The 17509-nt window shown below is 37.8% G+C and overlaps 1 protein-coding gene across 2 annotated transcripts in view; it reads right to left on the reverse strand.

Moving 5' to 3' along the window:
• The window catches only part of RELN (reelin), a 533709-nt gene that overhangs the window by 75917 nt on the left and 440283 nt on the right, over positions 1-17509 (reverse strand). For both annotated transcript variants that reach the window (XM_055283529.2, XM_055283528.2), the window contains exons 35-41: positions 16097-16237; positions 15816-15993; positions 12266-12350; positions 11293-11475; positions 8002-8173; positions 7805-7907; positions 5423-5652 (exon numbers count right to left, since the gene is read on the reverse strand). In XM_055283529.2, coding sequence (XP_055139504.1) covers positions 5423-5652; positions 7805-7907; positions 8002-8173; positions 11293-11475; positions 12266-12350; positions 15816-15993; positions 16097-16237 — 1092 coding nt within the window. The remainder of the gene's footprint in view (positions 1-5422; positions 5653-7804; positions 7908-8001; positions 8174-11292; positions 11476-12265; positions 12351-15815; positions 15994-16096; positions 16238-17509) is intronic.

The following is a 17509-nucleotide window of genomic DNA, read 5'->3' on the forward strand; positions in this document are numbered from 1 at the left end:
CTTACTATTTTTTTTTTTCTTGAGACAGAGTCTCACTCTGTCCCCCCAGGCTGGAGTGCAGTGGCGCAATCTCGGCTCACTGCAACCTCCATCTCCCGGGTTCAAGCAATTCTCCTGCCTCAGCCTCCCAAGTGGCTGGGATTACAAGTGCCTGCCACCATGCCCGGCTAATTTTTGTATTTTTAGTAGAGACGGGGTTTCACCATGTTGGCCAGGCTGGTCTTGAACTCCTGACCTCAGGTGATCTGCCCACATCAGCCTCTCAAAGTGCTGGGATTACAGGCGTGAGCCACTGCACCCAATCCCTACTGTCTATTTAATACACTCTGTATAACTAACCTTTTTTAAAAAAAAAAAACTGAGGTAAAATTCACACAACATAAAATTAACCATTAACCATTTAAAGTGTACACATCAGTGGCATTTAGCACATTCATAGTGTTGTCCAACCATCACCTCTTTCTAGTTTCAAGACATTTTTATCACCCCAAAAGGAAACCCCATATCCATTGAACAGTTTTCCCCATCTCTCCCTCCCTGACAACTGACAACCACCAATCATTTCTGTCTCTATGAATTGACATATTCTGGATATTTCATATAAATGGAAAGATAAGAATAGGTGACCTTTTCTGTCTGGCTTCATTCGCTTAGCATAATGTTTTCAAGGTTCATTCATGGTGTAGCAAGTATCAGAATTTCATGCCTTTTATGACTGAACAATATTCCATTGTATGGATATACTAGCTTTATTTACCCATTCATTAGTTGATGGACATTTGGTTGTTTCCATTTTTTGGCTATTGTGAATAGTGATGCCATAAATATCTGCGTACGGGTAATTGCTTAAACACATATTTTCAATTCTTTTGGGTATAAGGGTAGTGAAATTGATGGACCTTATGGTAAATGACAATCTTTTAAATTTTTCTATCTTACTTTCTCTTCCATAATTTTGATGGAATTTCCATTATTATAGTTATCACAGCTGGAGTTACTTAAAAGTGTGTCTATTTCCTCTATTGGCTGTGAGCTCATAGAGGCCAATGTCCACGTCTCTTTCTTTTTTTGTACCTTTTTAAGGCACCCATATAGTGTTCACACATAGTAGATGCTCAGTAAATGTTTGTGGCATGTAATTTGTTGTGAAAGTCCTTATGAGCCAAACTAAGGCTTTTTGGATTCTATCTGATCAGAAACAGAGAGCCCAAAAATACTATTTTTTTAAGAGAAAAAGTGGCAAAATCTGATGTATTTTTAGATTCTTTTATTTCTTAACTTCTTAAGTCAAAAATAATTTTCCTTTTGAATTGTCCTATCATGTTGCTGATGATAAGTTAGCTCCTTAGAAATAATCTACATATTTAGGTAGCTGTCCAGAAATGTTTTAATGTATTTTATCATGTGTAAAACTCAGTTCAAAGAAGGTAGATTTATTTTAGAATGGCAGGATGCAGAGATTACATGTGCACTACTTTTGTGCCCTGTGAATCTTCCCAATCTTCAATTATCATAGAAACTAAATTCTGAATAGTTTTCTGTTTGAGAAACAGAAATTAGAAGTTAAATACCAGGGTTAAGGATGGGTAGTGGGGGAAAAATACATTTGTTAGGCTTCTAAAATTTAGTGGATAGTAAAGCGACAGATTCAAGTTCCTATATATATTTAACCCTAATTTCATTGTTCCATCTTGCTCTGTCACCCAGACTTGTGTGCAGTGGCACGATCTTGGCTCACTGCAACCTCCACCTCCAGGGTTCAAGCAATTCTTCTGCCTCAGCCTCCCGAGTAGCTGGGATTACACCACACCTGGCTAATTTTTGTATTTTTAATAGAGATGGGGTTTCATCATGTTGGTCAGGCTGGTCTCAAACTCCTGACCTCAAGTGATCCACTCGCCTTGGCCTCTCAAAGTGCTGGGATTACAGATGTGAGCCACCACATCCAGTCCCAAACTCCAAATATATTAAGCTGCCCCCAAAATGCCAGTCCATAATTAAACTTTATTTTCAAATACTTGTCAGGTTTAGTCTTGGCAAGAAGCACTTCTTACCTTTTGAACTTTTAGACTGCTGAGCTGAGGGAAATGGCTGGAGTTTTCCTTTCAACAAAAGCCTACAAGGATTTTTTTTGAAGTTCTTATTTATTCAAATGTTCTGAATACAAATGAACCACCTTAGTTGGATATTTATTATTGTTCACCTGCCTTGACACAGAAACTGCAAGCACTATGATAAATGGGCTGAAGGGTCTGGTTTCACTGTGGTTCCTTTCTGCTGAAATCTTATTTTGAAAATTTCTCACTGCCACCCTCCTTGGTGAATGTCAGCATCTGTTCTCCTAAGCCAGTTGTATTCAAAAGGATCTGTTTTTTAAATACAAACTTAAAATTTCAAGCACACAACATTGCTTTCATTAAATAGGGGTTTTGGTTGACTCATTATGAAACTGCATAAAGCAAAAAGAATTAGGAACTTTTAAAGATAAGAGGACTCTAAAAGGACACCAAGGTGATGTGAAAAAAATCAGATGAAAGCTCATAGTTACTCTTTGAATGTAAATGGACTATATATGTAGAGGCAACAAAATTTGACTATTTTGCACCCGGGAACATTTAATACACTTTTTGTGTGTATCTAGTGTCCAACAAATGCAATAAAAGAGTAATTTAAACATGGATTTTTGTGTATATATATATATATATATATATTTAGCATCCAGCATTTGTGCCATTACTATGTACCATGTTGAATACCAACCAAGGGATGGTTCACTGAGTTGGAGAAAATTTAACTTTTGCCTTCCAGCCATTCATGCCTGCAGGGGTTTTAAGAAGAGTGCTAATTCTTTTCCTGAAACAAGGACTAGACAACACCCTTAAGGCAAATTTTTCTCTTCACAGAAATGGTTGAAGTCAGTTTGAAAGGTGGGTTTATACCATTCTGAGAATAGGCATGCATGCCTCCTTGATACATTTACTTTCTTTTCATAGAAATAAAAATGACATGGAATACAAATAATGTGACAGTCTAGGTTCTGTACACTATTATTGTGTTTTGTAAGTGGCTTTGTACCAGTGGGTGAAAATATAGATGTCCGCAATTCTCTTGTTCAGATTTCCAAATTATATTGTCATGCCTTATGTGGAAGCACAGCACAGTGGGCATTACCAACGCTGAGCGAGGTGGTCTCTGTGATGCTGGAGCACTCCCCTGGCCTGGGCATCTTCACTCAGTGCCTCTGACTGGCAGATCTTTGTCATCTTGTTTCATACACCTTTAGATGGGATTATTTCCACGTGGGAACTTGCTGAAGCAAGTCTCAGTTGGCAAAACAATCTAAAATCATAACCTACAATCTATCTTTAGGGTAGTTTTCTATTTAATTCTTAGCTGGATAATTGGAGGAAATTAGAGGTCCATTAAACAGAAAACCTAGTGTTTCTCCAGAATACCATAAGGGAGTTCAGTGGACTGCTCTGTATCTAGAAGCCTGTCTTACTCCATTCAGGCTGCTATAACAAAATACCATAAATTGGGTGGCTTATAAATAACAGAAATTTATTTCTCACACTTGTGGAGGCTGGGAAGTCCAAGATCAAGGAGCCAGCACCTCAGTGTCTGGCAAGGACTCACTTTGTGGTTTATGGATGGTGCCTTCCTGCTGGGTCCTCACATGGTGGAAGAGGCAAGGCAGTCCATTGGGGTCTCTTTTATAAGGGCACTGATGCCAATCATGAGGGCTCCACTTTCATGAACTAATCGCCCCCTAAAATGCCCCATCTCCTTATTCCATTACCTTCAGGGGAATGAATTGAGACATGTGAATTTCAACAAAAATTCAGACCATAGCAGTGCCTAAGCTATCTAGGCCTTTCCCCTTGCCTGTCCTGCTCAGAGGCATGGTCTTTCGACAGCTATGCTTCTCTTGGAACACTTGGCTTTCAGGCTACAGCTGATAGGTTCAGATTTGGAAATTTGGAATTAAGAGCTCCAGAAAATGAAAGCTCTGGTTTGCCGAGTGATGTTAATGTGAGCACAATAAAAACCAGGATCATAAACTTCTGTTGCTAAGTCCCCCACACTTTCTGAGTGAAGTCCATGCAATTCTCCAGTATCTTTCCAATAAGTTCTTTCACCTTTTTGGTAAGCCTCTTTATAATTCTTGCAACATATGATCTTAAATAATACAACCATTTTGAATAAAAACTTTTTCCTGGGTTATTTTCCCCTGCCAGATTCTTCTAAAGACAAGCTCCCCGCAACCAATGGTAGCTTTCTGGTTGTGCTGGCTGTGTCATCAGCTCCATCTATTCCTATGATCTCCAGAGACAGTCTTTGCCTCCTCTGGCTATCAGTTCTTGAGGACATTTTGCTTAGTAGTGCTTATTTTAAAAAAGATAGTTGGATTTCCTATTAGAATCATATCCTGGCATAAACGCAAGGATTAGTAAATTATATATTCAACAACCCAAAATATTAAAGTCCTTAGCAATCAATTTATAAAAGTTATGCTGATGATATAATGAAGAGTCAATAGATTCATGTTCAAAGAGATGCAAACTTTAAAAAATTCACTTTCACCCTTTTGGAAAAGTACTAGGTATTAGTAGTTTTGTTTGAAGACTCAAGACTTCTAATTATGCTCCATTTCACATCAGGAATATAAATCTATTTCCATCTTGAAAGTATGATATTAGTACTTTCTTCTTTTTTGACATACTCTGAAAGAAAACATTCTTAATTGTGAGAGAAAAGACAGAAATTTAGAGGCAGACTGCTTTGTTGACTTCCTCTCTTTGTTCACTTTTATTATTAGTTTTGTTTTTTGAAATATACTTTTCATTTCATTTCTATTAGGGGTGAAGTCCTTTATCTCTAAGTCGCTTTTCAGCAGAAGAGTCAAATACATGTAACAAGGATGCTGAGAGAGGTTGGAAAAGTAGAGATGCCTGGGGGCAACGTGCTAACTTTTTTTTTTTTTTTTGAGACACCAGGAATATTCTGTGGGCTTCTATGCTCCCTATGTACACTCTCCCTGCATGACAGACATAGGCAGGTGTTTGAAAGTCATAATATTCTAGCTGCATTTATATTGTGAGGTGGGAGTAGGCAGGAGGAACGCGCGGAAAACCTTATTTTTGTTGCGTTCTAATTGATCTAAGAGACATTCACAAGGATATGAACCCCACTACAGGGTGCAGCCCATGGTGTGCTGTTAAAATCTACCTTCGAACTAGAAATTAGTAGTTATGTCAGCTCCGTGTCCTACATTTTAAATATCCACTGATCTGCTTCATTGAGAACTGAGGAAGAAATGTCAGGTGGAAATTTCCCCATGATAAAGTGGCAAGTGAATGACGACTTCAGGAATAAACTGTCAAAGGAGAAACAAATGTGGCGTCAAGCAGCGGGTCCTTACCCACAAAGGTGCAACTTCCCAAAGTGCACGACCTCCCTCCTCCAGCCCTGCATGGTTCCCGCGTAGTAGGTGCTGCTGGGGTGGTGCTCGGTGGAGCATAAAGAGCTGACGTGGCTGCTGCTGTGGTAGCAGAGGGGCAGCAGCAGGTGCCAAGTCGCCCCGAAGTCCCTTGAAAATTCCAGTCTCACTGGATCCGCAGATGAGCTATCAGTCGAACAGCCAACATTGATCTTGGGGATGAAGAGAAAAATGATACAAATTACCTCAGAGCAACAAGCCTTGAAATGATTCACCACTTCATTATTTTCTAGGGTCCATTTTCCTGGGAACTGTCTCGTTGAAATATTTAATACTATAAAATTATGTTTTGCCTAACTGAGTAATATTGTATATTACCTTTAAATTATAATTTTTCATAAAGAATCTCAAAGGACCTCATGAAAAATTTATTTCCCTTCATTTTATAAAAAGCAGGAAGTGGGTAAGGCAGAGGCTGGGACAATTCCAAATTTTACCTTTGGCCCATTTTCCTAGCCAAGCCAAGCAAATCATAGTGAAAAGACTGTTTCCCTAATCCTAACTGTTAGCTTCCCCTCCATCTACTAGGTAGGATACCTTCTATTTTCCTTCTTATGACACCTTCCAAATAATCCCAAGAGTTTTACACATGAATCTTCAACGCATATTCAATACCAAAAGATAATACAATCATTGTCATCATTTCCCTGGCACAGGGAAAGATTTTTTAAAAATTATATTTACTTGAGGTGTACCCATACTGTTTTGATATAATATACAAAGTGAAATAATTACTAATGCCAAGCGAATTAACCTATCTATCACCTTCCATAGTTACCTTTTGTGTTTGTGTGTGTGTGTGTGTGGGGTAAGAGCACCTAAAATCTATTCTCTTAGCACATTTTCAGCATGCAATATTATATTATTAACTATGGTCTTTATGCTGTACATTGGATCTCTAGACTTATTCATCCTTCATAACTGCAAGCTTGTCCCCTTTCACCTACTTCTTCCCACATCCTTCCCCTCCCCGCCCTGGTATCCACCAGTGTATTCTGTCTTTATGTGAAGACCTTTTTAACCATTAGGGAAACAACCACTCCGTTCCTTTTTCCATGCTTTCAAGTGCATTAAATTATATAAATGCATGCAATTCTTTCTATAAAAATTTTCCCCTTTCCAATTGAGATTAACGTTTTCTTACTATCATGCCATCAAAACATAGCAACCAGTTATTGATATATATAGTTATATATAACCATGTATAGTTATAGTTATATACAATAAATATACACTATACATATTATGTGTGTGTAGGTATGTGAACTTACGTAACTTTTACCTTCCGATGAGTAAACTATTGACACTTGATAAACTTTCGACTATAGGCACTTGTTTCTACCTGAATTCTTTTTTTTTTTTTTGGAGATGGAGTCTCACTTTGTTGCCTAGGCTGGAGTGTAGTGGCGCGATCTCGGCTCACTGCAACCTCCACCTCCTGGGTTCAAGCAATTCCCCTGCCTCAGCCTCCTGAGTAGCTGAGATTACAGGTGTGCACCACCATGCCCGGCTAATTTTTGTATTTTTAGTAGAGACGGGGTTTCACCATGTTGGTCAGGCTCGTCTTGAACTCCTGACCTCATGATCTGCCCACCTTGGCCTCCCAAACTCCTGGGATTACAGGTGTGAGCCACCGTGCGTAGCTGCTAATAGAATTCTTAAGTGGGCTAAAGATGTCATCTTTTATCAGCTATGAAGAAAATATTCTGAAAAGTTAATATTCTAAAACATTGATATAATGTACCTTTGGTTCTGCTGATTTTATCTAAGTTTTTGAAATATGTAACTATTTTTATATTAATTATTAATTTGCTCTCGACAAATATAAGGACTGCATAAATATTAATAAAATACACAGAGCAAATATATTTGAAATTCTAAAACAGTGTAGTATTATCTGTAAAATTAGTAACATCATGATACACATTATATAAATATACTAGCATGGCATAGACTACAGTTACATTGACCTAGTCCCTGAGAAATTTTCACATAAGAAGTGTGGAAATATAATACAAGAATAGTATGAGTCTTTTCATTTTTATAATGTCTAAAATAATTTATTTCAACTTCCCATTGTAGCAGGTGGGGAAACTACGTCATAAAGGATAATAATTCAGAAATAAATCTTAGTATGACAATTGGCTCTGTTAATAAAAGTAAATTATGATGCCAAAACCTCTTACATCCTTGCACAAAAATGGGAGGTCATAATGTATGAAATTATCTGAGATTTTCCTCCTCTTTCCTAGGTTTTGTTAAATATAAAATTTAAAGCATTTATTATAGAACAAAGTCAAGTACCTCAAACTGTATGATGGTGTTCTCATTCACATTTAGGTCACGGGTGGTAATGGAATGCTCACCAACTTCATTTGAAACAAACACCATAGCTGAATCTTCTTCACTGTTATACAGGAAAACAACCAGGAATCCATTTAGGCAAAAGTTCATCATGATTAGCAGTGGTTTTATTTTTAGATTCTTAATTAAATACTTACGGTGCCCCCTTTGAAGAATATGGACAATAAAGACCAATGTTACCACCAGGATAGAAAAACCAATTGTCTTCTCTGGGCCCAAAGTCAAATGTATCCAGGAGCATCACAGGGTTGTTTAAATTATTTCCATCAATAATGAAGTCATCAACAATCCAGATTTCTTCTTTCTTACCTAAGGCATTTTTGGATAAAGCAAGTTTTTCCAGTGATGAAAATCAAATGAACACTTTTGCTCATTGAAAGAAAGCAAAGGACAAAAGCAACTCAGTAACAATAGGTTAAACATATGCCTTCTACAGGAGGACTGTTTGAGCCCAGGAGTTCAAGATCAGCCTGAACAACACAGTAAGGGTCCATCTCTACAAAAAATAAAGAAATTAGCCAGGTGTGGTGGCACATGCCTGTAGTCCTAGCTACTCAGGAGGCTGAGGTGGGAGGACTGCTTGGGTCCAGGAGTTTGAGGTTACAGTGAGCTGTGACCATGCCATTGCGCTCTAGCCTGGGCAACAGAGCAAGACCCTGTCTCAAAAAAGAACCACACAAACCATGCCCCCCCAACCCATATACTTTCTAGGGAAAAAAAACCCCACAAAGTACGTAACAGTATATTGTCATTGATTAAAATTGGCCAGGTGCGGTGGCTCACCCCTGTAATCCCAGCACTTTGGGGGCCCAAGGTGGGCAGATTGCCTGAGCCTGGGCAATATGGCAAAACCTCATCTCTACAAAAAAGCAAACAAATAAACAAAAAAATTAGCTGGGCGTGGTGGTGCATGCCTGTAGTCCCAGCTACTCAGAAGGCTGAGGTGGGAGGATGGTTGAGCCCGGGAGGTGGAGGTTGCAGTGAGCCAAGATCACATCACTGCACTCCAGCCTGGGCAACAGAGCAAGATGCTGTCTCAAAAAAAAAAAAAAAAAAAAGAAGTGAAAAAATTAAGCTTGCAACCATATTAAATTCATATAGCATGGAACTGCCTTGCTAGTTTCAGAAAGCTGTGACAATGCTTTGTATATAATGTATGTGAAAGCATGCTGTCCTTCAAATAATAGTAGTGCTATGAACCCTCCCCTGGCAAGAGTGGGTTTTGAGTTGTGTTTTACTGGTTTAGGGGAGTCTGTGAGACATGCAGTCTGTGAGAATGGGTGGTCAGTTAGTGGACTTAGAACCGAGGTACACTAACCAGTCTATTCAGGGAGGAATTCATGCTTTTTAGGGTCAACCCATGGCTTAGCACCATACTTCAGTCAGGCTGAAGGACTATGGCCATTAAAATAATGCCCTGATACATAATTGCATTTATTTGTTTATTTAATACAGAAGAAAAATATTCTGTGATCAATAATATTCCATGTTTTCTTAATGTTTTTCAAATCTTCTATGTTGATCTGGAGATACTGTGGGAATATATAGGAAACTAGGGAAATCACCCTTTACACTGCTATAGGATTTGAGTCAGTGATTTAGACCAGGTGTTTAACGAATATGTTAGAGTAGATAAGAATGGCAAAAGCCAGGCTGCTTTTGTAAAGCACTGTTTGGAATGACCTTGAAACAAGGTGATAAGCCCATGCCAAGCAGGAACGTCAAGATTCCCTAGATTGCTTCTTCACTGATTTCTACTTCAGTACAATTCTTACAAAACATAAAAAAGGATCTGTAAACAGGAGCCTGTAGAACAAATCTCATGCTTTGAATGAAATCACAGGTCTCTATCTCTAATCCTATCAGTGTTCTAATTCTAGTAGCATTCTTTCCTCTTCTTGTTTAGGAAGTGGTTGGTGGAATCAACGAAAAAAATAATTAGGTGAGCATTCCAAACATAGTATGAAGACAGCAATTCCTCCATCACCCAGGCTGGAGTGCAGTGTCATGATCTCGGTTCCCTCCAACCTCTGCCTCCCAAGTTCAAGTGATTATACTGCCTCAGACTCCCAAGTAGCTGGGATTACAGGTGTGTGCCACCATGCCAAGCTAATTTTTTTGTATTTTTGTAGAGATGGGGTTTCACCACGTTGGCCGGGCTGGTCTTGAACTCCTGACCTCAGGTGATCCACCTACCTCGGCCTCCCAAAGTGCTGGGATTACAGTTGTGAGCCACTGTGCCTGGCACATTCCTTTTTTGGACTTTTATTCAGTGACAAGATGTATGTATACATATATGTTTCACAATACATTAAAAATTTTGTTTTATATTTTTAACATATTAATTGTTAAGGAAATAGGTTAAATTTTAGAGATGGAAGAACCTTTGCCATTTCCATTTTTGTGTTACCTCTGCAAAGAATCTGCTGCTTAATGTGGCATCTCCATGCTTATTTAGGTGATTATATGCATGACTTGGTAAAGCCTGGTCCTTTATAATCAGCAGTTAATAGAAATATAGGAAGCAATAAAACATTACCAATTTGTAAAATCATTTTCTGTAGCCATTTGAAATGCTATTAAATTATACATTCACTTTAACTTATCACTGAAGCAAGTGTATGTGATAAGAATATTTTATCTACGGCACTATCTGCTTCGTCTAAGTCCCTCTCACTTCATCATGGCATTTTGCTATAGTGTTCTATTTCACTAATGAAACGCCACACTCAAACTATGTATTCCCAAATAAATGCAACAAAAATGTCATTACAACTGATGAGTCCTTAACGATAATGCTGGATTATTTTTAAGAAACTTCAGCTCTGTAACAGAATTCAGCTATATTTACATTAACAGGAGAACCTACTAGTCAAATATGAAGAGATTATATATACATATATATATGTTAAATATTTAAATATTTATTGAGACTTGTTGATATGGTTTGGCTCTGTGTCCCCACCCAAATCTCATCTTAAATTGTACTCCCATAATTCCCATGTGTTGTGGGAGGGACCCAGGTGGGAGATAATTTGAATCATTTCCTCCATAATGTTCTCGTGGTAGTGAATAAGTCTGACGAGATCTGATGGATTTATCAGGGGTTTCTGCTTTTGCATCTTCCTTATTTTCTCTTGCTGCCACCATGTAAGACATGCCTTTTGCCTCCCTCCATGATTCTGAGGCCTCTCCAGCCATGTGGAACTGTAAGTCCAGTTAAACCTCTTTTTCTTCCCAGTCTGGGTATGCCTTTATCAATAGCGTGAAAACGGACTAATACATTTGTCAAAAGTGAAGCATGTAAAATGTGTGTGCTGTGGACAGCTAAGCTGCTCAGTTGACAAATACTTCCTCCACACCTTAGAAACAAATGTGTTAACATGCCACTGTCAGTTTTGATCACAGGAGAACACATGCATTTTTACCGTTATTATAAGGTTGCCAGAGTCTGAATCTTGTAGCATTGGTTTGGGCAGTGTATGGCAAGGGAACATTGATAAAAAGTATATTGGTTGTTTGAGGAAAGTAAAATTCATCCATCAGGTGCCAAGTGATTCCTCCATTGATGGAGAATTGTAATAGAATAGAGTGAGATCTCTCTGGGGTACCTAGGAAGAAGATAACACAGTTATAAAACATACTGTGATAAAAATGGGGAAATGGTATGTTCTCAGCTGAATCTTTAGGCATCAATGCATAAGAGAACTTATGTTTACATGGAAGCTTTATAAAGCAACTTAAGGGGATGACGGGGTGGGCTTTCTGTATATCTCAAAATACACACCAAAGCTTGGATTTGCACACAATAATACCTCCCTTTCTCTCTCAGATGTGCACAGGTATCTTTCTGTATTTAGGAAACATTACATCAAAACATTTTGATTCTATAGGCATCACGATTTTACAAAGGGTCAAACATTTAAATCTCAGGATATAAAGAGAAAAACTATTTGAATATGCATTATATCTACAATCAATTAGTTCAAGAAAATTATTTAGTTAACATGAAAAGTCAGAATGACTAAGAATAGGCTTTTTTTGGATTCACATCTGTAAAAGAAAATCCACATTTTTCATAAGTTAAACATTTTAAAAATTAAATTTCTTTTAGTTAGAAAGTAGTGGTGGAAAGGCTCAGGGACAGGATGATAATTTTAACTACCATAGAACTAATATGATTACAGCTATATGAAATTATTTAAAATCAGTAGTTTTCTTGCCCTTATATTAAGATAAACTTACATTAAAGAAAAATATTTGTAAACATTTATGTATACTAATTTATGTTAGCTCTTCCATATAACAAAACTTACGGGCCTTAAATCTGTGATTTCTTTGTGGAAAAGGAATTGTACAGGGGAGAATTCTCTTGAAGGAAAATAATAAATTCATACTTACCTTTTGCTATAAATCTAAGTGAAAACTGGACATACATTGTATTTGTACAATCTAGATCTCTTGAAATAAGCATCCTTAGTCCTTCCTGAAAATAAAAACATACCTTAAGCAACTTTTTTTTACTTGCAAAATTGTATCCCTTTGATTTTATACATCTAACTTGCATTAGCTAAGTAATAAATACATATCATGATCAAGAAGCAAATTTTGCCTAGTTTAAAAGGAAAAATGGGATGATCTTTGTTTCCCCTCTCTTAATGGCTTTCATATCCTGTGCCTGAATGACACAGTTTCATTGTCTCAACTCTAAATCATACTTTTCTGTGACTCTTCTAAAAAGCGGTGCAAAAATGATAGCATTACATATCTACAGGCCTTTTTTAAGAATAGCCTCCTTTGATCACAGCATGTTATGAGAGGAGTAACGAGGAAGCAGATGGAAAATGTGCCAAGTGCTCCCGCTGGAAGATGGGAACTAATAGGTAACTTTCTCAGGGTTCCAAGGAGTCTTAGGAACTTACTACTCCTTTGCTCACTCTGACAGCCCCAGAGGCTCCCATTCAGGCTGACACAACAACACCCCCCAGTTGGTCAAGTTAAATAAGGCATAACTAAGGCAAGTCCTGATGGTCAGGCTGTACGCATTCATGCAGAGAAGTCAATGAACAAGGAAAGAGATCACATTAGCTTTCGTAATTTTTTCTGCTAATTTAACTATTTCTGGTTGCCTAGGATTGACAACTCGAAAGGTTCTTTTCTTCATGGGTACATAGGATTGCAGTGACAGCCAGTAAAACAGAATGTCACTATGCAAATAGCCTAAGGTCCAGACAGGTCTTTTAGTTTTTCAAGCTGCAACTACTGAATGACATGACTCTTTACGGATGTATGGCTGTGTGATACTAAGCAGACATTGTTAACTGATTTCTCATCAACTAACAAATGCTAAACGTAATTTTAGCTACAAGAGAACATTTTCCTCTTCTTCATCATATATATTATAGATCACATTCCTCAATAGCTGAAAAAATTTTAAGTAGAGCAAATTCCACAATTTGAGTGCCTATACATGCTGTGTGCTAAGACAGACATTTTACTCATTTAAAGCACCTAGCACTACTGAGAGAAAAATGTTATTCGCATGTTGCAGATAAGGAAACTAAAACTCAGATAGGGAAAGTAACTTTCTCAAGATTACATAGTTTATAAGTAGCGATGGTAGGATTTGAACCCAGATATGTCAGACTCTAAAACATCTATCCTTTATAAGATACCAGTGTTTTGTTTATTAAACTATCTTTTGGTTTGGGGAGAAAAATATCCAGATAATGCCAAACGTAGAATTTGAGAATTATTTGATATTGTAATGAAAACACAACCGCATTTAACCCATCTCATAACTTCACAAAGCATAGATTCATACTTCAGGACAGGTTGCCATGTAAAAGCCTTATATTTCTAGTCTTTGTTTTTTCTTTTATGCCTAGTAATTCACTGCTCTGCTCGGTCCATGATACCTAACCCATGAATCTTCTTCATTTCTTCATGTCTTAATGTCTTTACCCTCTTCCTTATACACTTGCATAAAGCCTTGGATTTTTTTTGTTTGTTTTAAGAGACAGAGTCTTGCTCTGTTGCCCAGTGGCTATTTATAAATGTAATCACAGCTCACTAGAGACTCAAACTCCTGGCCTCCAGTGATCCTCCCACCTCAGCCCCCACTGTAGCTGGGACTAGAGGTGTGCACCACTGTGCCTGGCTAAGTGTTGGATTCTTTTAGAGCTCAATGCCATGTGGGAGTTGAGGTTGAGAGGAAAGGTCCCTTCTTCAGATTGTAATGAAAAAGCTTTGAGGTAGATAGTTGATAGATTCAAGTAATAAATATCCCTTGCTAACATCAAAATATAGAAATGTGATTACTCCTTCCCCTTGATTATGGAATGCAAGTAAAAAATTGTTCCCATGGGTCAATACAAGTCACTCATGAAGGGACCTATTTTACACTGTATTTTGTAGGAGCAATTTTATTGAAAGTGGGCATGATTTGTAATCTGAAAGTATCTTTCTTTTATATTTGCAATATTTGTTTATAGGTTAGCATTTTGTATTATATTTATACAGCAGAACTGTCAAACTCTGCTGCCACATATATTCTAGTTCACACACATATGTTTCTTTTCTCATCCTTTTTCAGGTTCAGTGATCCATTTGTGCTAAATGTGAGAAATTCTTTTGCAACAAACAAGCTATTTTAATAGTAGATAGTATTCCTGAATCTATAAACATTAAAAAGAGACTATCATATCCTTTTTCATGAAAGAATGACTTTCTAGGTCAAACTGCAACCTACTGAATGGCACATGCTGAGTCCTCTCTACATCTTGCAGAGCTGATACATAATATGTCTAACACATATAATGCTTGGCTGCTCTTGCATTTGGATGGCTAAAGGGAAAATATAAAACACTATGCATCTTTCTTGTTTAGAGGATCAAAAGACTAGGTTAATTCTACTGCTTGAAAATTTATCAGATAAAGATCTTTCAATCATAAAAAGTTATAGGACTTCTGCTTTTTAGTCTTGTCAACTGGTTCAAATGGGTCAGATATGAGCTAGTGGTAATGAGAACTAACATCTTAGATAAGACAAAACAAAACAAATCCCGCTACTCCCAAAACCAGGAGTTTCCACTCTGAAATGTTCTACCTCAATTTCTTCAGTCCCTCAAAACTCTCAGGGACTTGTAAATCTCTCTCAGGCCCTATGCATTTCTTTCTTTCTCATCCAAAACTTGAGAAGAATTTGGATTCAAACAAGGATGATAACTGGCATCTATTAACTATAATTGAAAAAGTTCCAGGGTATCTAATTTTCTAGGTGTTAGATGTTAATCATTAGGGCTGTACAGAAACCCATGCAGGTTTTTGTCAAAGATTTCATTTGCACACCTAGGTTAGTCAATTTCCCCATGCTGAGAGAGATTGGATGTGGCATGTATTCACACATGAAGATGTGCCAGCTTAGCAGAGTTTCACACAATTGCTTAACATCTCTCTAACCAGACATCTCGGTTGAAATACAAAAAGATATTAACAATGTTTGAGAATGCTGTTTTACTTGACTTAAATATTTGATTTTCTTAAAGTCACCAAATGGTTCTATTGGCAGAAAAAAAAAAGAAAAGGAAAACTAAAGACCGTTCATAAAGTCATTTAGAAAATATTCCAAGTTAAATATTTAGTAACATAAAATCTTAGATTATGGAAATTTACATTCTAAAAACTATACACATGTAAATTTATGTATATAATTCCAGCAGGAAGTAAGGAAGGTCTGATCACCAAAGCAGAGGGAAAATTTTACGCCCAACTGATCATGAAAAAATGATTGCACTCAGAAGAGGAAACATGGTTTGGGCTACAAGTCAATAACTATGTATTAAATATTTTGTCATTTAAAGAGATTCAGAAATGCATTTGTGTTGAACAGTGACTGAAGAAGACAATGTTAGTAGTAATGTTGGGAAGGAGAATCTTATCTGTATCTGACCCCTTTAAAAATTAGAGATGTTCCAGATTTGATGGTTTCACCATTCAGATTCCCCCTCTCTGCACCATACACTTCAGGCCAAAGGTCAGGATGTAAGTTCCCATTGAAATCGTCTTTAAGAATCGAGGGCAGAGGAACAACAGGAACACAAAAGGGTCCACCAAAACCCCGGTCACACCTAAGAAAGAGAGGGAGTGGAGAAAAGACATTTGTCATGTGTTCAACGAGCCATATTTATTTTTGTGTTGCAAAGAAAGAAACTGCCAGTTGTATTAACTTACACACAGCGTCCAGCATCACAAATCCCTCGTCCTGAGCACATCCAAGGGCACCCTGAGGCCAGTACGACATTATCAATCGCCCAGGAATCAGCCCCCACAGTGTAGTCGGCCTGAATCCATCTGAACCGGGTCCTGGGAGAACTAACCAAAGAAAACACACCATTGGTTTGACAAGCAACCTTGAAAGCACAAGGACATTTATTTTAATTCCCTTTTCTCTTTAAAGTGCCTTCCCCCAGGGTCCAGTTCTCTCTTCCTTGACGCACTTTATTTTCCTACTAAGTAGTAGGAAATGCTGTTTTCTCTTGACTCATAAACAGGAGAGTAGAAAGCATGTTATTTAAATACTTCACTATTTTTTTCATGTAAGATTCTACAAACACGTGTGAAATGGAAAAGTTATTTTGAACTATCCACTTGTTTTGTTTTTGAAATACATGCAGAATTTTAGTTTTTGCTTTCAGACTGCTACTGCTATTCAGTACTGGGAGGGATTGAAGGTGATAAACATGAGGAAAAGTTGGAGTCTTACAAAGTTCTGGTAGTGAGGTCTCTGTTTTACTGTCCCGGAATGGTTTCTTAGAGTAAATGGAAGCCCTTGATACTTCTGCACTCTACTTTGGTTCTCGAGGTTCTGGCCTTCTAAAGCTGAGGTCCAGAATGATGTGATGCATTCTCATATTTTCTATTTATTTGCAATCTGTTATTTGGAGTATCTTGGGTCACAAGACTGCTTTATCCAGAAATAGATGCAGACTTACCAAACAACAGTAACAGCCCCTCACTTAGGAAGAGTTTGCATAGAAGTGTGTTTGTCTATTATGTGGAATGTGGAACACAGTCTACTTGAAGTAGAATTTCAGCAGCACCATTCTAAGTAGTACTGTTTCTCCTACACAAGTTCTCCCTGGATGTGACACAGCTGTCGGCATGGTGGCTTTGACATGGAAACCTAATCACAGCACCACTGTTTAACACCCTTCAGTGGTTCCCCAACACATGCACTGTCAAGACCAAACTACTTAGGATGACATACATGGCTCCTCCATTGTCTGTCCTCTTTCCTGGCTCCAGACCTTCTACTTCTTACCTCACAATTATATTCTGGCAACACTGAATCCTTGAATTTCCCCATCCACTCATGCTTTTTTCTGGCTTCCTGGATTTTGTTCTGGCTTATGCCAGCACAAATGCCCTCTTGCTCCCCTCTTCTCCTGGATAAGCCCTACTCAGAGTCAGCTGAGACACCAAATCCTTCAGAAGGCTCCCTCCAGTTCTCCCCAAATGAGTTAGGTAGTATCCTCCTGTGTTTCAATACTGTCTCCGAGTACTTCCTCTAGTATCATCTTATAGCATAAATAGCTGCTTAGAGGTTTGTTATCCTAAATACAGTGATGTGCTGCGTAATGACGT

This window comes from Symphalangus syndactylus, chromosome 6 (assembly GCF_028878055.3).
Source record: "Symphalangus syndactylus isolate Jambi chromosome 6, NHGRI_mSymSyn1-v2.1_pri, whole genome shotgun sequence".
NCBI classification, from domain to species: domain Eukaryota; kingdom Metazoa; phylum Chordata; class Mammalia; order Primates; family Hylobatidae; genus Symphalangus; species Symphalangus syndactylus.